The sequence below is a fragment of the Haliaeetus albicilla genome, chromosome 23 (assembly GCF_947461875.1).
Source record: "Haliaeetus albicilla chromosome 23, bHalAlb1.1, whole genome shotgun sequence".
Classification (NCBI taxonomy): Eukaryota; Metazoa; Chordata; class Aves; order Accipitriformes; family Accipitridae; genus Haliaeetus; species Haliaeetus albicilla.
In genome coordinates, this window is record NC_091505.1 from 1210436 (window position 1) to 1236087 (window position 25652).

Here is a 25652-nt window from a genome sequence, read left to right on the forward strand (position 1 = left end):
CTTTGAAGCATCCTGAAATTGCTCTGAGGATATTTGTTCTGATGGTGGTGGGGAAGCAAGGACCCACTGAAAGGGCTTTACAGACCACAGATGTCATCACCAGCCCATTGCCATGGGCAATGGCACATCATCAGTCAAGAGACACCAGGAAAATAATAGAGTCCATTTTCACAGCTGAAGTGCCATGCATTTGGCACCATATGCTTTCAGGTAATGCCTCTCCTTAAGAAATCCCATAGACGTGTCTTTCCCAGGTTAGTTTTAGGATTGCCATAAGACTCCCTCCTCCTCCTCTGGTCAGGATGAGCCTCCAGCCCTGCACAGGCACCAGCCAGCATCTCCAGACTTGTGCTTTAGGGGGAAATAGGAGGGGGGTGAGTGGGGGGGAAGCACCGCTTTACTCAGGTTGATGGTTTGGTGACAGCAGCATTTCATGGATGAACTCATCTTCTGCGGTTAGGTCTCAAAAAGGGCAGAGCAAAGCAGGACTTGCCTTCCCCCAGCCCCAGGCAGTGCGTGCGTGGGGCTCTGTGCCCACGCTCCTATTGCCACAGTTTCCTCTTTGAGAGGGTTAAAGCACCTAAATCAAAACCCTTAAAGAGTTACAAGCCTAAAGAAATTGAAGTCTAATCTAAGTATAGCTGAGAAATACTCAAGCTAAAGGAAAAAATTACTATTCCACCATGATCACTTTATACTTCAATATGAAGAAATCAACTTAGAATTACCAATTGTGGCAGCAGCTGCCAGGTGACAACCATCCACACCACCCCAGGCCACAGTGCGGTCTCATGTCTTGATACACATCTTCTGAAAAGTTACACCCACAAAGAATTTATTCGTATTCATTAACATTTAACAGCCACATTAGTCTGCATGACAAACGCATCCCCTTTTCTGATTAGCAACACATACGTGATTTCTTTAGCACTGATCCCCTGAGCATGTGCTGGGGCATCTCCAACTCAAGCAAGCATCTCTGCCAGACAACATGCTGTGCAACACATTTGAACATCACTAAAAATACCCAGTTTTTCCGGTTTTTAGGGAGTACAAGCTGGAAAGAGCAAAGTTCCTTCCCTTCACTTTTAGCCTGGATAAAGCCAGCATATTTGAGATATAATTGTACATTCTCCTAGTGAGGATCACCTAATCTTGGGACCCAGCAGTCTCCTTCTGGCTTCCCCCTCAAAAATGCTCTGGGAATAGTGGAAAATCCCCCACTCTACTACATATCAGAGAGCCCAGCTAGCTATTGCTACTCATAAAAAGACGCACCTCCCCCAGTACTTAACTTTCCGTTCCTTTTGCACACAGAAAAGCACCACAACCCCCTTTAATTCTCTTCCCTAGGGAAAGCTTTGAGGCTGATTTTATGGACCACAATTCATCAACACACTCATGGGAAAAGACTGCCATTTTATTACCTAATTGCCTTCAAATCCTCTTCACCTGGAGCTGCATTAAAGGAAAAGTATTTGTTTACAATATCCAGAAAGATACACACAATGACTGCAAATATGTGGAAAGGACATAGAAATAAAATTAAAATCTTGTGGAAATCAAGATTAAACCTGAAAACTGGAGGAAAAAGCTTACGTGCATCCTTTATCCAGGTGATCTGCTGCAAACTTGCTGATGCAAAGCCTTGTCAAGGGCTGTCCCCATGCCCAGAGTGGCTTCAGGCTGTGTTTAGAGAGCTCATCCAAGGGGAGCACATCAGCTTTTCCAGATGAGCTAAGTTATTAGTCCTCAAGGGCTTGGATATATATATTCTTGTCATTCAAAATATACTCATTTCTTCCTTCCCTAAACTTATGCAGGGAATAGTTTTGCCCCTTCTTGCATGTCGCTGAGCATAAAGCGTCACCATCTGTGACTCCTGTGTTTTACATTAATATGCACATCAGCAAAATACAAACCTCTAAATAGTACAAATGCTTGCAGATGGAGAGCAGGCAGTAATCAGCAATGCATGTAACACCCCCCTCTATCTGCTCTCTGGAGGGACCAGAACAAACGTGCTGGTTGATAGATGCTTTCCCCTGAAAAATGAGTTTTCTGCATAACCAATGTTTTAACAGAAGGATTTTGATGCAGGAGAAAGGGCTAACACCCCTTTTCCTGTGTTCAGCCAGATTCCTTGTGCTCTGTGCCTCTCACAAGTGTCTTTTTTTGACTCTTTTGACACTGAAGTCTGACTCAGCAAATGCCAATAGTGAAACTTCTCCTTACCTTTCACCAGGGCTTATGTATGTGCATTTAAAAGTGTCTTTAACCGGTGCTAGATGGGGATTGTTTCTTTAAACACACAATATTTTCTCAGAATGTAACTCTGACTTTGGGGAATCTTTATTCTCTCTTTATTTCATATCTTCTCTTCTGTGTTAGCAGTCTTTCAGCTCTTACTGCCTTACAGCTTCTGCTTTCCGCCTTTCCAGTGTTTTCAAGCCCGAATTCTTCATCAAAATATTAGTTAGAATTCCCTGCTGGTATTTCCCTGGGGTGCGATGCTACAAGCACTGCAGAGACGGGAGTGATCTGCCCCGGGGGGTCCAAACAGGAGTTTCTGAGCTGGTTTTGCCTTCAGTTTTTTTCAGTAAAATAATAAAATTCCCTGCCTGTGAAACATTTTGAGGTTTGGCTGTTCTGAGAAATCAAACTGTTTTGGAGCAACAGGTTTTGTGGTGATCCCTAGTGGCTGTTTTCACATAACCCCCCCCTTTTTGTCCCTTTTTTGCCTCTTTGTGCTGGAGGGCAGAGCGGAGCAGAGGGTGCTCTGCCAGCCCTGTCTCCCCAAGCCCCTTCAGCCCCACGGCTGCTGTGCCCAGCCCTAAACCCTTTAGAGATGCTCTAAGGGATTAATTAACCACAAGTCAATTGTACATGCCTGGTAGATGGGTTGGTGTGAAATAACAGGAGAGTAATTAATCACTTGGAAAATCTCGGACTGGTGCTATAATCACCACTCCTATGAGTTTGTTGAGGTTTTCCCTTTATTTCACTAGATCTATTGGAAGTTATTAAAGGGGGACTAGGTGACAATTTGCTTCTCTCCCTCATCCAATATATTTATCCCCGTTACATTCCCGAGGCTCGAAGTGCTACGATGATACAGTTAATGAACAGTAACGAACTGGAAATGGGTACTTCCCATTAGTGGTGTAGCAACATCTGTCAATGAATACATAATTTCTCTGGCTAATGACTAAGGAAGTCTGAAATTCAAACAGAAAAAGGTGAGGAGAAAAGAGACACTGGGTAAAATTAGCAGACGTCAACTCAAACCAGAGATGTCTGTGTTGCTGCAAATTATTTAAGAAAAGCAGGAGGTGTAACAAAGAGTTTCCAGGAGAGTTTGTTACTGTGAGGTCTGCTGTGTGGTCTGCACATTACCTTTAAAGTTTCACGTGCTATCGACAGCAGTCCACTCTTCCTGCACATCTCTGAGTTTAATCACAAGGAAATTCGCTTGCACCATCTGTCTTTCCTTCAAATTGTGATACTTGCCACATACTAATTTGCTTCTGCCTTGTTTTTCTGTAAATTCATATTGCCCCATTTCCATAGCAAAACTGTTCGTGTCTCTCTGATCCTCACAGTTCACGTTTGAACTGAGGTTTTTAATTAAGTTAGTAATTAACTTTAGGTAATACATTTTTAGTTAACTTAGCTGAAGGACCCTATTAAAATAGCTTCTATGTTTCCCAGTAGCCAAAAAGGAAAGAAATTAGGAGTAAAGCTAAAAAATGTAAATACTTTTCAGCCTAGCTAAGAATAATTTCAGTAGAGTAAGTGCAGAATTAAAACTTTTTTTTATGTAAGAAAAGGCTTTTATTCACTACACATAGATTGTAGCTGAGGGAAGCATGGATCAAACAGTTGCAAGAACAATACATACATTCTTTTTCCTTTTTTGGTAGCCTCTATCAAACTATTCTTTGCTGGGTCAAAAGCAGCTTATTTCTTTTTTATGCAAGCCCTGTGAGGAGCGAAAGGCTCCTCGCTGCACTGAGGGGACCAAGGGAGGGATGCACCAAAAGATGAAACAGAGCAATCCTGAGACCTGTGGTTGAGCAGGGGGCTCTGGAGCACACTGGGAGGAAAACAGAAAGCTCTAGGTCATACTGGATGAAAAATGGGGGTTCCTAATAGGAGCAGCAGGTAAGGGGGGGATCTGGTTTCACTGAAGGACTGAGGACTCTGGGGAGCACCAAAAGCTGAATGATGGGCTGTACTGCACACCCAAGAGGAAGGGGAGCAGTCCCAAGGGGACAAAAGGGAATCCTGCGGAGACAAGACACCAAATAGAGGGATGCTGGGAGGCACTGGATGGCAAATGGGGCAGTCTGGAGCAGACCAGAGGGCAAGTGGAAGTTAGGGAGAAATGGCCCCCGGTAGCAAAAGGGACCAAACTGGGACCTGGGACATACGTAGATGGGAACCAAGGACCCCAGGGTACACGCTGCCCTCCAAGAGCCCTCATGTAGCTCCTTTCCTCTCTGGGTGCCATCAGATTAGCTCTGTTTGCCCTCAGATTGCACGTAGCTCAGCTTCCTTCCTGCCCCACTTGCCTTCAAATCACCTCTGTTTTTCCCCATGCACCCTCAGATCACCTCCGCTGCACTCTCAGATTCCTTCCATGTCCCCTCACATCATCTCCATTCCGCCCTCCACCCTTTTTTATCATATCCTGCAGCTCTTTAAAAGTGTTCATAGTCATACAGGCTTTTGAACAGCAGCTCCTGGGGTTCCTCAGAAGAAATGGATATAGCACAGCAGAACAAACAGAACCAGCACCGCTGCTAGCCCTAAAGCCACATAGGGATGGGACTTGTCATTGACTTTTTGATATTAATTTCTTGCATCTTCTGCCATCGTGTGGCCAGTGAACGAATGAACAACTCAACGGCAATGCATTCGTTTACTGCTCCTCATGTTTATTCCACCTTCGATGGGTAATACAGACTTATTTTCAAGTTTGTGATTGCTTGAAATATATATTTTGTTAAGCTGACCACTTTATAAATCATTTATTTGAAGACTCGATTTCTTAGTTTTGGAAAATGTCTTAAACACATATATTGGATCACCAGCATAGGGGGAAGGAGAAGGAAGCGGTTCATTTATTGGCTGAAAGAATTGAAAAAGCTTGATTACAAAACCTGATACAGTATCATTACAGCAAACAGAACCTGTTCTGTAACATGGCACAACAAACACCCACATGAGACAGATGGCAACTGCCAAGAAGTCACGTCCCTTCAAATAAAGTTTTGATGCTCACAAGCTGCTTAGGAAGAATTTAGCCCTCTTGGGAAGTGGGGAGAGGTGAAGCACCAGATTTAAACAAAGCTCCCTCCACTCCACATTTTATTGTTAGGGTGGCTAAATTCATAGGTATTACTCAAATGAAGAAATGTGTTTCTTCTACATTCACCAGGAACAATTTTCCCCACAACAGATTACACAATCATCTTGAGGAGCCCGTTGGCTTGGAGTTGGCTCATAAGAGGTTGGTGTCTGAAGACCACAGCCCTTCGCAGCAACAGCCACAGCAGGAGGCAGAGCTACAGTCACCACATTCCTTGTCAGAAAGGCACCTATGTCACAACAATCTGTCATCAAAACACTTTGGTCAGTTCTCCCTTGTGCTAGCCATAGTCCTGCATGCTCCAGCTCAGGGTAGCGGCAGATTTTCAGCTTGCAGCTGATAAAAGACAGAGGTCGCCTGAGCAAGGGAAGGTAAAGCTGATCTCATTGACTAATGGAAGGTTTCCACATTACCCAAGCTCTTTCCCTCATATCCTGGGGGCACAGGGAGGCAAAAAGAACTCAGGAACCCTTGATACCCTCAAATAATTTGAAAGAGGGCTCCACTGCTCCAAGGGTTTCAAATACTGATCAGGGTCCTTTGTCCCCTCCTTTGTCAACTAACACAGAGACTGGCTTTTGTCACCTCTTCCCCCATGCTCCAGGCCACGGTTTCACCCAGAAGCCAACCCCAGAGCATTGGAGCTGGGCTGCGTGAGGGACAGTGTATGTAACTGGTTTGCTATTTCAACACGATTAACGAGTATTTGTAAAATTTCAGATCTAAGTCATGCTGGTGTAACTGGCACCTAAGGAAAACCTATGAACAAAATGCCTGATAAAGAAGGTAACAGAATGTATGCTGCAGGCTGCTCAAGGAATTCAGTGACTCAGCCTAGAGGAAAATTCAAGTTCCTGCCTGTGTCCGGGGCTGCTGTTCACAGGCCCTGTGAGACATACCTGACAGAAGCCAGCTCACTTCAAGCTTGTATTACCTGCCACCATTGCTGATGTTTCACTTCCTCACATATCCTCTGATCAACAGCTTCCTGCCAAGCCTTCACTCAGAAACCCCTTTCAACTCCTGATGACTGCAGTAGTGGCTCACCGCAGACGGGAAATACTGCAAAAAGACGGCATCAGGTAGCTCAGTCCACATGAAGAGAAGCTTTCAAGAGTGTCTCTTAACACCAGGATCTATATATTCAGTATTTAGAATAAATGAGGGCAGCAAGTTTAGCACAGATGCATCTGCGCTCCACTTGTACCTTGGACACAAGAGCATCTTGCTTGCACAGGAAAGCCAGGAGTGAAAGGGACCAGCCCTGTTTTAAGGTCTAGCCAGAGCAGAGTGAACACTCCCAAATATAAGGAAGAATGAAAAATAAACAAATCCTAAAAATCTTCTCTTGGTTCTAAAATTCCAATGTTTCTAATAAAGATGGGATTTTCTTTTGTTCTTATACTGTGGCCCTTCAATGCGCCAGACTCCAATTTATCCTCCCACCTACCAGGAGCTGAAAGGCACCTCGGTGTTCATTACCTTCATATGCAGAAGAAGGTGGTGAAAAAAAAAAAACCAAAAAACAAACCAATGGTCAGCCTCATCCATCAGCCAGTGTAATGATGACCTAACAAAAATTCCTTCTTCAGAAAAGATGAAAGAGCAGGCACAGTGGGAAATTAGTCAGCAAATACTGTAGCTGCTGAGCCTTCGCCCTTCATACAAGCACAGCGCAACAGGCAGAAAGAACACAAGCATTACATTACTGTAAGTCAAGGAAACGTGAGAAGTACAACCCTCGTCTAACACAGTCATCTCTCCTTCTCAACATGCAGATCTTGCTACTTCCTCCTTTCCTTCTAACCCAAGCCTTTTCAGAAATACCCTAACTGTACCAGGTTCTCTTTCCAGGCCATCTCTCAAGCAGCATGGCTTGTATCAGTGACTGTTACGGGGATATGGAGTGTGTTTAAGAAGGAAGAAGTCACTGAAATACGCCAACAGCCCTCAGTTTGAGTAGTGGCATTTTCATCAAATAGGGACCACAGACTTTTGTTTTCTCTAGAAGGCATAAAGTCCAGCCTGGGGTGAGACAAGACCCCAGAGATTTCCATTCTGCTCTGCTAAAAACACCCTAGAACTGCCAGCTGACAAAAAGGCTAACCAACAGGGAAAAATGCAAAGATTTCAGATCCTGAAGGCACTTGACTGGAGGAGCACTTCACATGAATAGGTGCTGGGAGCACTTCCCGTGGTGCGATTAACCCTCACTCAGCAGAGCTGAGACAGACTGGCTGGCTGGAAAGACCAGGCTGGGTGCACAGACAGCAAGAGCTGACCATGCTCAAAGACAGAATATGGTCCCATAAAGCTCCCATAACCTTTGGCTTCCACCTGCTCTCTCTCCTGAGCAGGCACCGAGAACCACTTGGAGAGGGTGGAGGTGTCTGAGGTATGTGCAACATCTTCGGCGTGGTGACACAGCACCACGGTGGTGCTGGAGGTCTGACTGCCTCTCCACAGAGGATGGTCTGGGCTAAGCTTGGAGTCCCAGCAAGCGTGCGGTGTTCAGCACATCATCTCTCGTCAGGTAGCAGCCACAGAGCTGGCGGTACCCTGTGAATGCTTCCCGTCCGTGCAGGACACGCCAGTTATCTATGAACAGTGCCTGCAGGCAAAGAGAAAAGGCCATCAAAAGAAGGGCAACCACCACAGCCAGGGTCAGGAACCTCTGACAGGACAGGTCCTGGAGCCAGAGATCCCTAGAGACTGGAACAGCAAGTAAGGGTATGCCACGGTGGGCATGACCGTTCCTGTTCAACACTGTCAGAGACAGCACGTGAGACTATAGCCAGATGCTTCATGTGATCTAGCACAGCTGTTTTACCTGAAGCCAGCAGTTCTGCTCTGCTGCTAACTACAAGTTAAAACGTGACAGCTAGCAAAGCACAGAAATACATTCTGGGCTGTTTCTTTGCTTGTTTACTGGAAAGGTTGGGCAATAGTTCAACAGCAACAGAAACTGGCCATCTTCTTCCTCTATGGTGTCACTTCCCCCCCAGGCATCCTTGGGAACAGAGAGGTGTGGGGGCTCTGATAAGCTCATCTTCCCTGCTGGTGCCTTTCATTTTTGGGGCCTTGGGCTCAGGCTGAATCTAGACCCTGTAGGAACAAAACCACTTCAAGCAGGCACAGTCGAAGGAAGAAGCCATGCACTGTAATACCTTCAACTCTACAACTGTGGCTCTAGCTCTTCAAGCTCCTCCAAAGCTGCACCCAGCATCAGCCTTTCAAACACAGGGCAGAGCTTTTTCCTTTCAGTACCAAGGTGTGCTAAGGCACCTTAGCCCTTTCTGGGACAGTGAAGAAAGCCTAGGTCTCCTGTGATTCTCTGGCAATGTAAAGATTCAGAAACAACCTCAGAAGAGAACTAAATTCAGCTTCTCACACCTTTATATTTCCATCAAAATAAAATTTTCTTCTGGAAGAAGTTAGAGGCTGAACATTGTTTCCCAGCCTCTCTGCTTCTGAGGGTCCTCATTTCAGTGACTAGAAAGATCTTCCTCCTCTCCCTCAGTCGGGACTAACTTTCCTCTGAGGCAGAGTTTGAATTAAACATTTCTGCCATATCTGGAAGCTTGTATTCTTTCAGGACAGTAGGAACACACACACAACAGATGCCAGTACTGTAATACAGGGCACCTTAAAGCAGCTGTAAACAGGAAAACTGCAGCATATGGAGCTTGCCTGAAGCATTTACCTTAGTGACAATAAGCCTGCACATCCAAAGGAGCACCCTGCCACCCTCCCTGTACCAAACAGACACGAGCCTCCCAACGTCAAGTCCTACCTTGCCCGGCTTCAGTTTGACCCACAGTTCATTTTCTGGTCTCCTGAGCTCTGTGGTGAGTGTGCGGTGAGCAGCGTACCAGCGATGCACAACATCGTAAGGCACAGTGTTGATGACAGCACGATCATAGTTATTGTATCTAGAAGTGAAGAAGAGATAAGAGACTGCCCGCATGGCTCCACAAGCACAGCCAGGTATTTCTAAAGGGAACCTCAGGAGCTTGTAGGATTAGTCAGTATTTAAAAGAGGCTACAGAAATGACTAGGGAGGATATGCTGCAAGTGCAGGACTTTCAGGAGAAGACACAACACTGGGAGCAAGGAGGAGTTTACTGTCAAGTGTAAAACTGTTCTTGCTGGTTTTCCATAGAAGGATACGCCACAGCAATGGGCAAGACTGAGGGTTGTTCAGAATAAAAGTGCAAAGCAGTGCTGGACAGCCTCCTGCAGTAAGCCAACCTGCAGTTTCAGAAAGCAGCCCACATTCCTTTGGAAGGGGACCAGCCTGTGCTCTCCCTGTTTCCTGTATGCCAGGCTAGTTTCTAGAGGTTTTTTCAGACAAGGGCTGAATTCTACTGCTTCTCAAATGAAGCGAGATGAGGGAATGGAGCCAAAGGGAGGATGACAGGAGTGAAAAACCAAAGCTCAGCATTGACACCCATCTTTGTATCAGTGGTTCTGACACTTCCTCTAAAGCAACAATGCATAGCCCAGGAGGAAACGCAGGATGTTTCTGTGGTTTCACCCCTGCCCCTCAAACATACGTTGGTTTTCAGGTTATAATGTCTTCTGGAAAACCACTACCATCTGCCACAATTCCCTCTCCTCCCCATAAGCAAGAGGCCTCACGTTGGTGTTACCTGATAAGATAAAGCTCATTGTTCCAGGGATAGACATTGAGAACCGGCCCAACTCCGATCATGTGGTTGTGACAGTCTCCCACGTTCTCAACATACTCGTGCTTCAATGGCACCTTGCTGAGCAGCTCAAATTGATCAGGGGCTTGCCGGAGAACCTGCTCTGCCGCATAGAAACCATCCACCAGCAGCGTCCGCCCGCCCGTGCCCTCATGCTTCAGGCAGTGAAACACTTGGATGCTGCATGAATGAGAGAATCCAGAGCACAAGAGAAAAGACCTTTTTGGCTGCCTGTCCCGTGGTCAGAAAGTGTTCCCCACAGACCCAGTCAGATGTAGATGTATGCACCACCCTTCTCGTTTTACTAAGACCTGCCCGGGAATGGAGACAGACCAGCAAGAAATGACTGTACCTGCCATTTCTTCAGGCCTAATCTCACACATTTTGCTTTCTGAGAAGGTTAACTGCCTGTGCTGCCTCCCAAATCAAATGACATGAGTCTGGGAGACTTCAAGTGGTGTAGGGTCAGGCCTGTGTCGCCCAAAGGCCATCCAGGCAGCAGGATGCAGAGGTTCAAAAGCATAAAACTAACTTCCCCAGAACATCTCAGAACATGAGGACAGTTAAAGAAATGCTGGTTGTACTGCTGAGGTCTCTAGGAACTGCAAGGGGAGTCCAGGGTGACTGTCACTCAAAGGCATGTACATCACAGTCTCCCACAAGCAGTCAAAAGTCCCTCAACGCAACACACTAAAGACCCTTTGGAAAGCCTGGAGCAGGAGTCCCCAGTGAGCAGCTCGCCTACAGCGACACCCCCTCTCTAGTAGGAAGCCATCTAGCTCAGCTTTTGTCCTTCTATTACTCCTCTGAAGCTTCTCTTCCTTCATCCAAGCAAGGCAGTCATTGTACGGTTAGGAACAAATACCCAGGAGCTGCCTCGAGCCACCTACTCCCAATTTTCAGTGTACCAACTTCACTCCTTAGAAAATTAACTGTGACCTTTGGGGAAAGCCTTTATCTTCTCCCTTCAGGGCCTCTTAAGCCACAGCAAGTGATGTGGCAGGACATCCCAGCTCCGCTCTCACCAGCACCTTTTCACCCGGGTGCTCTAACCACCTTTCTACCCACAACAGTTTCAGGGTAGTTTTACAAAGTCAGCCCACAAGCGCTGGAGCAAAGGACACTCTGTGCCTCAAAGGCAACAACCCCTCCTGCAGCTCAGGGCACTGACGATGCCTCTTCCGAGGGCAGGCTCTTTGCTACCTGATGAGTGAGATAACGCTGCAGTCTTTCCCATAGCTTGGGGAGTTTCTATCCTCTACCCTTTGCAATAATTTAACTCGAGAACTGTCAGATTTGGCTGATTTCAGCCAAAGCAGTGAGGGAAAGCAGACATTCAAATGAACACATCTTTCTTGAAAAACACCTCATTTCATTTAGAAGCAGGTCAAAGACTGTTTCAAGTGTTTTGGAAGCAAGTCTGAAACAGCCTGGGAAGAAGGGATTTCTGGCAGAGATGGGGGCCAGGAAAGCCAGAAATTCATGTTCTTCCTGCACAACTATGGTTTTGCAGAATTGCAAGCATTAATGGTTAGCCCTACTAATTTAGCCCATGCTGTCATTGCTTGAGATACTTCAGTTGGCTGCAGATGAGAATACACCTACCTGAAGGGAAACCTTCCAAGTAGAAAAGAAAGGTATAAAAATAGCTAATGAGCTCTATAATTCTGGCACCCAGCAGTTTAATCAAATCTCTTTTGTAGGCTGAAGTTCTGATTACTAATTACTTTTTTTATTTTATTTTGGAGAAGATTTTGTAAGCTCCTAAAACAAGTCAGCCAAGCAGGTAACACTGTGCAGGTCACCAAAGCACATGGGTTCTGCAATCAGCTGTTCACTGAAAACAGGGAAGCCAACTAGATGTGGCTTGAAGTGTGTGGTAGGACCTATGCTTTACACATATACTTCTAGCTCCAGAGAGCACAAAATCCACTTATTTTGCTCCTGACACCGAGCTGCTTCAAAACGAATGCTACCACCCAAAAGCTTCCTGCCTTGGCTGGACCCAGACAACAGTGCTCAGGGTGCCACTTGGGTAACTCTACCTCTCCTGGTCTGAAGAGCTGCTCTGAAAATTCACATGCAGCCAACAGATCTCACCCCTTAGTCCTCCTCTGCTTTTACAGCTCTGCACCGCGGACCTTTCCCATTAAGATGTTTAGCAAGTTAACAGCCTCACTTGGGAAGAGCTAATCCTGCCCTAGGGCAGGAGGTGTGGACTGGATGACTTCTCTTTGCAGCCCTAGTTCCATAAGAGATCACAGTACTTCCATCCGCTCTCCCTCAGGCCATTTCCTGATGATTCCTCTCTTGATTGAGATGAAAGCAGACAAAAAAAAAAAAGCTAGAAATTAAGCCTAAGTCTCTTGCACTTCACTGTGAACCATGATCAGGGCTGCTGCCTTTGCTGCTGCCTTTCCTTCTCCAGCTGTGTATAAAACTCACAGCCCAGAGGCTATATCAGAAAAGCAGTTTACAAACTAGCATTTGGGAAACAATGCTGTAGCTGCAAACTCCTTTTAAAAGCACAGACAGGTGTGAACTTCGAAGGGCTGGGGAAGCCTGCCTTCTGACTGCCTACAGGGCTGCACCACTGCCAAAATGCAAACCCCAACCTGTTTGAACTGAAGCAGAGTGACTGCACAGAGCATACATGAGCACAGCACGTATGTCAGTTACCACTCGCACAGCTTGGGAGGGCAGAGACAGCTACTGCAGGCTGTGCCAAGGCAAGCTGTTCTCCCTCCTTCCCCGGAGGCTATCGCTAACAGAGCTCAGCCAGCAAAAGAGACAGGGCTGGTGTGGGCAAAGAGGGCTTGCCCCAGGTCAGCAGGATTAAGTCAAAGCAAACTTTTGCAGCAACTCTGTACAACAGCTGATAAGGGGCACTTGCTGCAGGAGGAGCTGAGCCTTGCCAGATGTACTCAAAAGACAAATCAACTGCTCATTTCTGAGAGGCTGAATGCTGTGAATCACTTCGGAGACAGAAAGGGTGATTTCAGAAGAGACTGTCAGATAAGCTTCAGGGTAGCACAGAACAACTACAGCGCTGAGCCTTCTTTGTCACTGCAAAGACTACTTGAACCACAGCAACACCAAGCAGCAGCCAGCTATCTAACAGCTAAGTCCTTCACTGCCTGCACTTTGGAAGGCCCAGAAGTTTCAAGCATAGGAAAAATTGGTCTACTGACTACCCCACCCCACAGGTATCAGACAGGACCCAGAACTGCTGTGTGACTAGAAGTACATCCCATCAGCAGCAGTGGAGAGACAATGAAGCCCGTGCCGCTAGAAACGTCATGACTGTGAATCACTCCTGCCTTCTGCACTGTGCATCTGTGAACCAGCAAAAGCACTTACCCGCAGGGCTCCTGGAAGTAGGTTGTGTCGGTGTGACGATCCAGAGCCAGCTTGGTGTAGGCGGTGTCTCCCCGAGAAAAGTCAGAGGTAAAGTACCACATTCTACCATAAATGGTCTCCCTGCAAAAGAGGTGGGCAGTTATCACAAAGCGCTGTGGGGATCAGTGTCATGGTAAAGCAGATCCTCTCTTGCATTTGAGGTTACTTCCCTCCATCCTATGTACAGAGTAAATTAAAAGTAGAACAACTTAACAAAATTCACATTGTCAAGAGATGGTGCTTCTTATGCCTCCTCTAGTATTCAATTTCTCTCTTTCCTGCCTGAGAAGACTGACAACATTGAGTCTTGCTTCCCCTCCACAAACACAGATCTTCTTGCCATACCAAACATCAGCTCCAGTCAAATCAAGGAAGCCACTGAGTGACAGGAGGAGTTGCTAGAGAGCAGCTAGCCCTTGCTTGTACCCACTGTAGGGTTACCTAATAATCCCATTTCTTCTTCTTAAGATGCTGCATTATCACCCACCTCCCCTCTACAATGTACATGGAAGGGAGCAGACAGAAGGCAAGGACAAACAGTACTCAGGGGCTACAGGGCGAGGGTACCCCAAGAAAAAAGTTGGGTGGATATTCCTTGGAGCCCCTCATCTCTATTTGGTGTGATTATTCATTAAAAGAAATCTCTCCTCTACCAATGGCCCAAGGCAAGTTAAACTGTTTCTGTAGCTTGGATAAAACTTGAAACTCAAACCCTGGCTTGCCATGCTGCTGGTGCGTTTTAAACAAACACAGAAGAAACATTTCTCAATATTTTTCTTTAGCGAGAGCTACAAATTGTTTTTGATCTCCCTGGCTCCCAGGGCCAGGGTTGCACTCCTAACCTTTCAAGTCATAACAGGAAATGTCTCTCCTTGCAAAGCTCTAGTCTTCTCAGACAGGCTATTTCCTTCAGTCACTCCTCTCTGTGCACAGTCCCGCTATCACAAAAGTCACCCTATGCTCCCGAGGCAGCTCCATAACCTAGCAACTCCAGGCTCTGCCTTAAAAAGAGGTCAGATCCCACACTGCAATACTCCCTCTCCATCAGTTCAAGTGGAATGGCCAGAGGCTGTAGAAGACCCAGACCTTTTGTTTGCAAACCAGGCCATACTGCACAACATATAGGATAAGACGCAGCACGTTTCCAAACAAAAATAACAGTCTATCCTTCACAGCTCCTCTACAAAGCTGTCAGTGGCCTTCCCAGGGCAGTCCTAGTTACCTGATTAAGCTGACCCTTTCCGCTAAGATTTCTGTGTCCTCTTTGGTGGGAGTGACATTCTCTACAAAAGCAATTCCATATAACAAGAAGTTTTGCAGGAACTCTTTCAGTCCCTCGTCTGTCTCCAGGAAACTCCGGCAGTCAACGGATGGGACCTGGGCTTGGCGGTAGATTTCTGCATTCCAGAGAATCCGTGGGTGCATGACCTGCTGCTTCTGCCCCTCGTAGCTGTTCTTCACCAGCCACTCCAGCCCATACCGCGTCACGTGCCCATCCGGCCCTTTGACAAGGGAGAAGAGTCACAGTCACCACAAGCGCACTGAACAGCCTGAGATAGCGGTCAGTGCAACTACCGGTCTAGGACACCTTTTAATTTTGTCTGGTGACAGACTCTTTACACCCTGAAGCCATCCAAAATATTATCTGGCTAAGGCCACAGGTCCTAAAAACATTATTGTTACTGCAATAACTCTAAATTCAGAGCAAAGTGTTTCAACTTCAGTGGTTTTGTTCTCTATTGATAGGACTCCAAGGAGAAGTAAAGCACTGAAGACAAACCCCTAAATAAAGGTGAGCTACAACAAAAGGAAGAAAGCAGCTGGGAAGCTGAGGAGAAAGGACAGAAAATGTGAATTCTCATCAGGGATACCAGCTCAAACAGGACAGGGTAAGAAAAAGAAAACCAACCATTTCTTTGACTGATCTGTTCACTATCTGCATTGCTGCTGTGTTCAAACAAATCAATAAAATACCCAGACACTGAAGATACACAACACATCTCTACCCAAAAAGGGCTGGGGGGTGGGGGGAGGTGGGGGGTAGGGAGAAAAACAGACACAAATTTAAGACTGAGGCATGTTTACAGTAAGTGCTGCTCAGAAGAGCAGTGTTTAAAATTAGCTTACAGCTAAATCTCTTCCCAAAACAGCCACTGATTTAGAGATAAGAGTACCCTCTCCCAGCAAACCTAAGAGTGGGATCCATCAACAAGGCTCCCTCCAAGCAGGGCTGGCGGTCCGTAAAACACACAGGGTCCAGTCACTTTGCTACTTACATGTGAGGAAGAGCGTGGTCTCATCCACTCGGACAGCCTTGGGTTTGATTCCCAGGTCCACGCTTGCTGTGTCCAAGCTGCGCTGGTTCGTCTTGGCATTGTAGCAGGAAGCTGAGCGGCAGTGGTCTCGCAGCCATACGAAATCGAAGCGCATCAACGTGTTCGCATACCTGAGCTCTGCAAAGAAGGACAGGCTCAAAAGATGCACTGGTGTGAACAGCGAGAAAAAACAAAGCCAAGAACCAAAGCTGAGAGTCCATAAGCTATGATCCCACTTATAGGGGATGCGGAGGCTGTTAGACTTAGCACCTCTATGTAAATTAAGCTAGCTCGTCACATGATGAAGACCAGGAAGAATATCTTCACAGGAGGCCTGGCCGTCAGTGATCTCACCATGGTCTCCCTTCTCTCCAAGTCTACAGGCAGTCTCTTCCTGCAACAGGAAGGAGCATGGCTAACAAACATGCTGGTCACATACATCTATCATCTCTCTTCAACAAGTAGGAAATTCAGAGCTGTACAGCAACTGCTGTACATAACAAGGTTGTAAACGCCACCACAGGAATACAGGTCAGAGTCAAGCAAATAATCACACCAACGTCTGAACTATACAAACATTACAGACAACACCAAGACCTTGATGCAAAGCTTTGATACCCATTTAGCATTACAATAACACCTCTCCTCCTTATTCCATCCTGGGACAGCTTAGGAATACTCAAAGCCCTTCAGAAGGGGGCCAGAGCCAGGAGAGCAACAGGAGAGCCCTTCCTGCTCTAGCCCTACTCAGTTTTGAAATCTTAGCATCTGAGGTCACTTTGCAGTGGGAAAACAGTAATATCCTTCCTTGGGGCCACTGTGTTGGATAAAGCACGGAGCAATTCCCTTTGCTTGCAAGTAACTCAGAGTACCAACATCTAACTAGCCTCAGAGGACATCACCCAGGCAGAAAAACACTAGACCAAACCAAACAGGCCATGGGGAAACATGTGCCTCAGTTACCAAGTCACCTCCAAAAACAAAAGGACAAAAATCAGCATTAGACAGCATTTATAACTGGCTTGCTGCTGTTACTTCACATTAAGACACACTCTCCTTGTGGCTTCTTTCAGCAGTCTCACAGTGAGGTACGTTTTGCATCAAAAAGGCTTTTACACCTCCCCTGCCTCCTGCTTCTCATGCCATCCAGCCCCACAGACGGGCTGCTTGCAAACCTGCTCCAACAACTGCATTTCATGCATCAGTGCTTTAAGGAAAACCTGCACAAGTGGGGGCAAGAGAGCAGGGCACACACCAAACCAGCCATCCCACTTGGAAGTCAGAGCCCCAAGCATTACAAAGAAAACAAGTGACTGACGGAGCAAGGCTCAGATGCAGTTATCGTTCAGGAATCCCTCGATTTGATTTCTGATTTAGCATTGCCTCGTTTATCATAAAAGACTTATTGCCAGCAGACAAACCTGCTCTATCCTGCCTTTGGGAATTCCGAAAGGGAACATGAAACAGACTCCAGCGTGCAGCCGTCTAATGCAGGCCATTTCAGAAGGAAAAAAAAAAAAAAAAAAAAAAAAAAAATCACTCCCAGGGAACGAGGTCAGGAAAATCTCACTCCTCTCCCCAAACAGACTCAAAAGCAGGTACACACGCACCCAACACACCTACCTAGATGGTCACCGTGTAACTGCCAGGCGCACTTGAGGGACTCTGGGGCCGTGTGATGCCAGCGAGTCGCGGCAGCGAGGATGGTCCTTCTGTCACGGGGCAGCCATGGTGAGCGATGTCTAGTGCTTCCACTCAGCCGGCATGGCACCTTGAACAGACATGCCAGCCTTCTGCACCACTGCATCCTGAGCAGCTAGGAGAGAGGGAGGAGAAAGAACAAGGTGACTCGGCTGTGCTACTGCGTCACATCCCGGTCTCAATCTCTGCGCTTTTATGCCAGGCACCCTGAGCACTTCTGAGAAAGCTGATATCATCCTCCAAAACTGTAATTTACTGACAAAAGAGGCGAGTGAGAACTAGTCCATTGAGAAGGAAGAAAAGAAGTGGGCACGATGACTGGCAGCCTGACCAGAGAGGAGTGTCACCTACCTCGCAGGCACCATTTGGACATGAAAAATAACTAAACACAGAATTTGGAGAGTCTCGTATTAAACGCCTTCACTGCCAAGTCCAAGTACCTGACTTTTGCACTCTCCCAGTGACAATGCAATCAGGCATGCTGCCAAGCTTTTTCCAGCACCTACAATCCACGCTTATTGTTAACAACACACATATGCAGCAATCTCCACAAAATTGGGTGTTTTACCCTTGTTTAGACCAGCTGCAGTAGATACTTTTGCAGATAGCACCAACACCCTGGAGAAAGACCATGAAGTCACATGTGAAAACTGGCTGCCCTCAAAAACTGCATGTAATGGAAGCAACAGGGAATTAACTGTTAGGGAGTCAGTGAATTTTTTAAACAAACAAGCTAATCCAAACTGTGCTCATGAGCTGGAAACAGAAGGAGGAGAGACAAGGGTGTTTGTCTTATTTTGTGACCACCATAAACCACAGCAGAAAATAGTCCTGAGAAGAAACAAATGAGATCCTAGGATTTATCAGGCCAAGTAATTCCAGAAGTGACAGCTGTGTGTTCAATGCTCTTGTGCAAAATACTGGCAAAGCCTCATCTGCTGCAGGTCTTGCCCCCTCTCCAGCCTTCCTGGTTTGAATTCACCATTCCTGGACAGAACAACAGTGATCAGGGAAGTAGAGAAAAGTGACCTTGGTTAGAGAACCAAGAACTAGAGGAATCCAGCAATTAGGTCAGTTCTAGAAAAAGTATGCAAAACAGTGAGGAGGAAGAAGATCTCTATGTCTGCTGAAGGACACAGCTAGCATGGCAGAGAAACCAACTGTGGTTAATTTTAGGCTAGACATTAGAAGGCGATTTCTCTCTTCAATACAAAGAACAAGGGCAAAAACCTTAAGTTATAAGATATCAGGTCTAAACGCCCTGTCACGTTTATTAATTTCTGGACGTCAGGTCTAAACCCAGCAAGATTTTAACAGCACTTTTGTCCAAATTGCTTAGAAATGTGGTATCACTGGATAAGACACAGACTTGGAAAGCATTTCTTATCTTAGACTTCTAATTTTCCTTCATTTTCTTATCTGAAGAGTACAGGCACTGGTGCTCTGGCTGTCCAACCAGCTTCTCCACTTCATAGTTGACTCAGTGCAGAGATCTCAAAAATTGGTAATAACAATAAAATCAACAGAGGTGCCATGTTTCCAGACAACTTGCTAAGCAAGAAAAAAAATAAAATACAGACAGCCAGCTCTAGGGGAAAAAAAAAAAAGGAAACATTTTTATAAAGAGAACATGGTTTGAGATTAAGATGCACACTTTTCAGCCATTGAGTTTTGCAAGGTTCTTAGCCACAGTCTGTGCCCAAGTCACTGACAGCTTTAGCACTACAGAAAGATTTCAGCTCAGAAGTTTCTGATTTCTGCAGCTGCTAAAATGCTGTACTCATTCCTCAGCAGGCTGCAGGGAATCGGGCTGTCCTGCAAGTCATAGAATCCTTTAGGTTGGAGAAGACCTTTAAGATCCAGTCCAACCATTAACCTAACACTGCCAAGTCCACCACTAAACCATGTCCCAAAGCGCCACATCTACTTGTCTTTTAAATATCTCCAGGGATGGTGACTCCACCACTTCCCTGGGCAGCCTGTTCCAATGCTTGACAACTCTTTCAGTGAAGAAATTTTTCCTAATATCCAATCTAAATCTCCCTTCGTGCAACTTGAGGCCATTTCCTCTTGTCCTGTCACTTGTTGCTTGGGAGAAGAGACTGAACCCCACCTCACTACAACCTCCTTTCAGGTGGTTGTAGAGAGCGATAAGGTCTCCCCTCAGCCTCCTTTCCTCCAGGCTAAACAACCCCAGTTCCCTCAGCTGCTCCTCATAAGACTTGTGCTCTAGACCCTCCACCGGCTTCACTGCCCTTCTCTGGACACACTCCAGCACCTCAATGTCTTTCTTGTAGTGAGGGGCACAAAACTGAACACAGCATTTGAGATGCAGACTCACCAGTGCTGAGTACAGGGGGACAATCCCTGCCCTAGTCCTGCTGGCCACACGAATTCTGATACAAGCCAGGATGCCGTTGGCCTTCTTGGCCACCTGGGCACACTGCTGGCTCATCTTCAGCTGCCTGTCGACCAACACCCCCAGGTATTTTTCCGCTGGGCAGCTTTCCAGCCGCTCTGTCTTCCCCAAGCCTGTAGCATTGCATGGGGTTGTTGTGACCAAGCACAGGACCCGGCACTGAGCCTTGTTGAACCCCGTACAATTGGCCTGGGACCATCGATCCCTCTGCAGAGGGATCAAGCAGATCAACATTCCCGCCCAACTTGGTGTCCTCTGCAAACTCACTGAGGGTGCACTCGATCCCCTCCTCCAGATCGTTGATAAAGATATTAAACAGAAACAGATCAGAAGCTGATGTTTCATTCCACATAGCTGGGGGGAGGCACTGGGAGCTCCTTGCTTGCTGCCTGACACCTGCAGTAACCAAGAACTCTGCTAATACAACTGACCTTGCACTTCAAACACTGCTGCAAAGCCCGTGAAACTCTTTACAGATGCTGACAGAGCTGCAACATCCTGGAAGACTCCAGCGTTCTCGCTACAGACAGAAACTGGGGCACCAGAGAACTTACATAGCCTGAGCCAGAGTTACCAGGCATCTGAAGACACACAACAATACTTACTTTTCCCTTTGGTAGTCTCCAGCCAGCCAGAGAGAATATTGGGTTTTGTAGAAATGCCAATGCTAAGTTCTGGGAGAATGCTTTACTTCCCCCACCAGCTTTGAAAATTTAGTATAAGGCAAAAGAATTAGTCAAATTTCATATGCAAACTTAATAACTAAGTGAAGAAAATCTGCAGCTATAGAAAACGAGGAGCTGACTATGATATATATTGGCTTTACAAAGCTTAAAGAAATGACTTAACTCCCTGAACCAACCATTACGACTCACAAAGCTTAAGACTACTCTTTGAGAAAGACACCCAGGAGGGAAAACTCTGTCCAGTTTGGCTTTTGGGTATCAAGGATATCCACTAACCCAACAGCGGCAGGGGGAAAGAAGCAAGCCTGTTTGCACACACTGATATCTCCTCACACAGGACCCAAGAGTGATAGGAAAAGCTCATCTACAAATCCATTTAGAAAAAGTGGCCTCTGCCTGGAGCAGCTCCAGCTGTAGTTATCTCTTTCTGCACACGCTCCTTTTATCTCATCCTCTTCCAATATCAAAACTTACCAGAGAATAAACACAGGTAATGGTAAGTGACCCAGATATTTAATCTAATCAATGAGACCTCTTGCTTCTCTGTTGTTCTTGCTGGAAGCAGACACCACAAACAGCTCACAGAGAAGCCTTAAATTAAATCTTTCCAAGAGATACTACAAGTAAGAGGAGTTGAAAACAGAAAAACCTATATGACTAGAGAGGATTTACATTTTGCCTTTGTGTTTGTTTAATCAGAGCTAACAGCTCTCTCCTGGCTGGAATTAGTTATGTGAACAGCTAGCTCTTTCCCCCAGTCCTCCTGTTTACCTCACCTTTATGCTTCTCACCTTTACATAGTCCAGACCACATGCAGCTCACCTGGGCAGCAGTGAAATGCAGCAGCTGAGATATTTCAAGACAAAATTTCCCTTGAAATTCAAAAAGAAAGGGCAGGAGGAAAAAAGACAGTAAACTACCCTGCACGTAAATGCAAGTGGACTTTGAGAAGGGAGAGATGTTCAGTTACCAAGTCTGCCTCTCTGCTGAAGCGAGACAAAATCCCATGCAGACGTTACACGTGAATATCTTCCTATCCAAAAGTCCACTACGTGGTGGATGAAAAACAGGAGCATGCACAGAGCCCATGCTAGAAGCAACAGGGTGAACAGGAGGAACAGAGCTGCAGGTACTGGAGGGAAATGCAGAAAACTCAAATATATTGTGATTTGAGGAATTACCATAAGTCTCTTGAGAGAAAAGACAAGAGAGATGCTGTGAAAGAAGGAGGAAGGAAGACTGGGCCTCATGAGGGGCTTGTCTGTCCAGGAGACTTCCCGCCCAGCCCTTCAGCAGTTTGCCTCACTGCTGACACAAGCAGCATTTGAAGTAACTAATACTGTTTTTTAAGCTCTTTGATAAAGCGCCACAGTCCCCATTTTGAGCAAAGAAAAATACTGAGCTGGAAAAACGAGTAACCAAATAGTTTCAGCAATGAAAACATAGATGGAAGGAGAAACCACACAAATCTGTGGTCTTTAGCCAGCTTTTAGCCAAAACCTTCCAGGAACACAGTGGCATTAGGGAAGCTCCTCTGATGCCCTAACTGCTGGTGCTGCGAAACAGACCTGTTTCATCACTCTGTGACAGCATGTCCAGCCTGTTTTTCAAGCTCATTTGGCATCTGAAAAAATTTATGTGTTTTTCATTAAGTACTTCCAAACATTCAGTTGCTTACACTCACGCATCCTTTTTCATTGCTAGAAGCACCTGGCTAAAGCAAAGGTATCTGATCCATAAGAAACAGGAAAGCTTCAGAAGCACAGCAGGCCTTACACTTCAAAAAGAGAGAGAAAGAGAAAATAAATCGTTTTTCAAGGCAGCCTGAGAAAATGTCTGCAAGTCTCAGACAGGGTTCACATCCCGCTGGCCTCTTGGCTACACGTATTTAATCTGACATTTCTATCAGCTTTGGAAGATGTACCCAAACACCACACAGTGCCACTGCTTGAGCAAAGGTAACCTTTATGAAGGGAACATGGATAAAAAGAGGAGCACCGCAAAGGCTGAGACAGAGCTGCTGCCTTGAGAAGGCTGTGCCAGAGACAGGTGATCGAAGTACCCTAACCCAGGTGTCAAACCCCCGTGGCAGGCCAGGTCCCCTGGGATGGCAGGCATCTCTAACACAGACACTCAATTGCCAGCACAGTTAAAGGTTTAACAGCCCAAACTGAGCTAGCTTACCTATTAATTACAAAAGAAACAAAAGGCAGATCGGCTGTCCCCTGCTGAGAAAGGCTCCTGCCCTCCTCCCACCAACTACAGCAGACAACTATATTAGATCTCTGCTGTCAGGAATCAGATTCCCCTTCCAGCCCTTCCCCGCAAGGGATTTCAATTAAATTAAGGAGCTAATAAAGACATCCCAGACACTGCCAGCTTCACAGCTACTTCATTTTCCTAGAAGTAAAGGTAATTATCTGCTCACCCCATGTTTAACACCAACCACCTGACTCCAGACCCCCCTTCCCACAACCTTATCGCAGTCTCCTGTTTCCAGTTTCTTCATCTCTCTCAAGCAAAGCCTTTTCAGGCTGCACAGCTTAAGAGAAACAAGCTTTAATTCTTTTTTCCAGCAAAGCAGCCAGCACTTGTGGTATATCCCCCACAGGGACACTTATTGCAGTAAACTCCTGTTATTAAATCACTTCATTCACCCACTCTGGGTCCTGCCTTGGCAGAGAGGGGTCAGGCAGCTCTCCCAGGCAGCGAGGGGTTTGCCTTTTATTAGGGAAGGAGAGAAAACAGCTCTGCCCGCAAGCTGCCCTTGGCTGCAAGCTTTCATTCACAGACTAGTGGGATCCGAAGTCTTAAACCCTGCCTGAACTCTGGGTCAGCTAACGTTACCTGGGACGGTGCGAGCACGGGGCTGAGATGGGGGAAAAGATGGAGCGAGGCTTCAGCCGGGCTTGGGACGTTGAATGAATTATAAAGGTCTCCGCTGGCCGGTCACAGCTCTTCCCCGCTTCCTTCTCCTGGTCCCTGCACCTACCAGGCCAAAAAACGCTGCTGGAAAGCTTTTATGCATTTACTGCTGCACGGAGTTCAGGAAGCCGAGGAACCAAAGGCTCTTCAGTCAGGCTGACCTTTTAAAGACTAAAAACAAAAGAAAAAGAGCCACGTTACACACTACATTTTGAGCTCCTGGCTCCCCTCCAGCTGAGGTGAGCCCAAAAGCAGCCCCCGCACCTCCACCTCCCTTCCCCGGCTAAGCGGCACGGTGGGCTGAGGGAAGGGACGAGGACGAGACCCTGTGAGAGTACCAGGCCCGACCCCAGCAGCCAGCCCCGGTTCGGGAACCGGACGCTCCAACCGCTCCGGTGAGCTGAGGCGAGGACCACCCCCCCCGCGACCTCCACCCCTCAGGCCCCGACCCACCTCGGCAGCTCCCACCCTCCCCCCCGAGCTCGGACCCTCCCCGGCTCCTCCTGAGCGGTTTTACCGGTCCCCAAGCCCGGGGAGCGGCGGCGGGGCCGGGGCCGGGGCCGCCTCAGGCGGCGTCGCCGCGGGCCGCCCCGGGGCGGAGCCGCACCACCGAGAAGCGGGTGCGCTCGGCTAGAGCGCCGCCCGCCATAGAGAGCGACCCGCGGGGGGTAGAGCGCCTGCACCCATAGAGAGGGTACGAAAAGGGTGATGAGCGCGAGGGGGGGAACACGACGGTGCGGGCCGGGCCAGCTCTGCGGGAGAGGGGCAGAGCACGGCCCGCACCGGCCGGCGGCAGAAGACGTGGCAGATAGACGGCCCCGGCGGCTATAAAGAGCTGGGAGGCCGTCGTATAGAGCGCCGCACGTACCGTAGAGACTGAAAGGGTAGATAGAGCGCCGCACGCACCGTCGAGATTTGACGGGGGGGGGGGGGGGGATAGAACGCCGCACGCACACCATAGAGACCTGGCGGTCCTGAGAACGCGGAGACGGTGGGAGGGGCGAAAAGTCTCTGGGGGCGGAGACTATCTCCGGAAAGGCTCCCGCCATGGAGCAGGCGGGGCGTGCGATGAGCGTCGCGAAGGGGCGCTTTATTTCTTTAACAGTCGAGCGGCCCTAGGGGCGGGGGGCGGGACCATAGAGAGGCACGTTGCAGCCTAGAACGTCGCGTGTGCGTGAGGCGGGGGTGACGCATGCGCACTGCTCTGGGGCAGGCGCCGGCGGTGGGGAGCCGCCATGTTGGTGATGGCCGCTGGGGCCGGGGCCGGCCGGTGGAAGCAGCCCCTGTCCCAATGCCGGCTCGCCGCTTCTCTTCGGCTTGTCTGCCGAGGGAGGGATGAGGCGGGACGAGGAGCGGGACCGGGGCGAGCCTTCGGGAACCGCCGGCACCGGCCGGGGACGGGAAGGGGAGGGAGAGGCCGGGCAGACACGACCTTTTGGGGTATAAAATGCACCGGCACACCGACTCGTGTGTGAGGGAGGCTGAGGGGAGGCGCGGAGCCAGGCGGGCAGCGGGTCCGCCCGCTGGAGGGCCGCCTCGTCCCGGCGATGGCGGCTGCCACCCCCCCACATACCCCTCCAAACCCCCCCGGCCCCTTCGCCTTCCCAGCGCCTCGCTGGGACCTTGTTCCCAGCCCTGAAATGGTGCCCTGGGGCATCTCCCAGCTAGGCGTGCCGGTCACCTTGCCCTGAGCAGGGTGGGGGACACACGGCGGGGTTCCTTAGGGCAGCAGTTCTGATCTCAGGTGTTTCAGGGTTTTTCTCTAGCAGCAACCGTTTTCAAGGCGGGATGGTGGTGCTGAGTTGCCTTTGGGTACGGATCCAGAGAGCCGGCTCCGACAGCGGCACTGGGGACGCGGGGCTGGCAGCGTGACACAGGGTGGCACCGGCGCTCTGAGGTTTGGTTAGGTGTGGGTGGCTTTAACCCATCAGTCACAGGCCTAAAGGTGATGTTTCTGTAGAGGAGTGGCTAGCCCCCTGCTCGTCCCATCAGCAGTTGTCTGTGCCCCATCTGTGGTGCTGAGGAGAAGCCCCCCGCAGACCCTGCTCCTCCTCGTAGGTGCTCTGAGGTCGCTCTCTGGCCTGGAGGGTGTCTGGGGATGATGTCCCTGTCAACTGGGGACAA

At 48.0% G+C, this 25652-nt stretch overlaps 1 protein-coding gene across 4 annotated transcripts; it reads right to left on the minus strand.

The window, feature by feature from the left end:
* Nucleotides 1–4923: 4923 nt before the first annotated feature.
* Nucleotides 4924–24143, minus strand: TMLHE (trimethyllysine hydroxylase, epsilon). Of its 4 annotated transcripts, none has more exons than XM_069810815.1 (9): nucleotides 24046–24143; nucleotides 23446–23689; nucleotides 17421–17605; nucleotides 15759–15935; nucleotides 14705–14984; nucleotides 13444–13563; nucleotides 10027–10263; nucleotides 9168–9306; nucleotides 4924–7985 (listed from the first exon to the last, which is right to left on the minus strand). In XM_069810815.1, exons 3-9 carry the CDS (start codon nucleotides 17602–17604, stop codon nucleotides 7854–7856), a joined length of 1269 nt encoding a protein of 422 aa, XP_069666916.1. In that variant the 5' UTR covers nucleotide 17605; nucleotides 23446–23689; nucleotides 24046–24143; the 3' UTR covers nucleotides 4924–7853. The 4 variants fall into 4 exon arrangements, with proteins under 4 accessions (XP_069666916.1, XP_069666918.1, XP_069666919.1 ...); XM_069810817.1 differs by having other exon boundaries at nucleotides 23446–23699; nucleotides 24046–24122; XM_069810818.1 differs by having other exon boundaries at nucleotides 24017–24109.
* Nucleotides 24144–25652: the final 1509 nt, after the last annotated feature.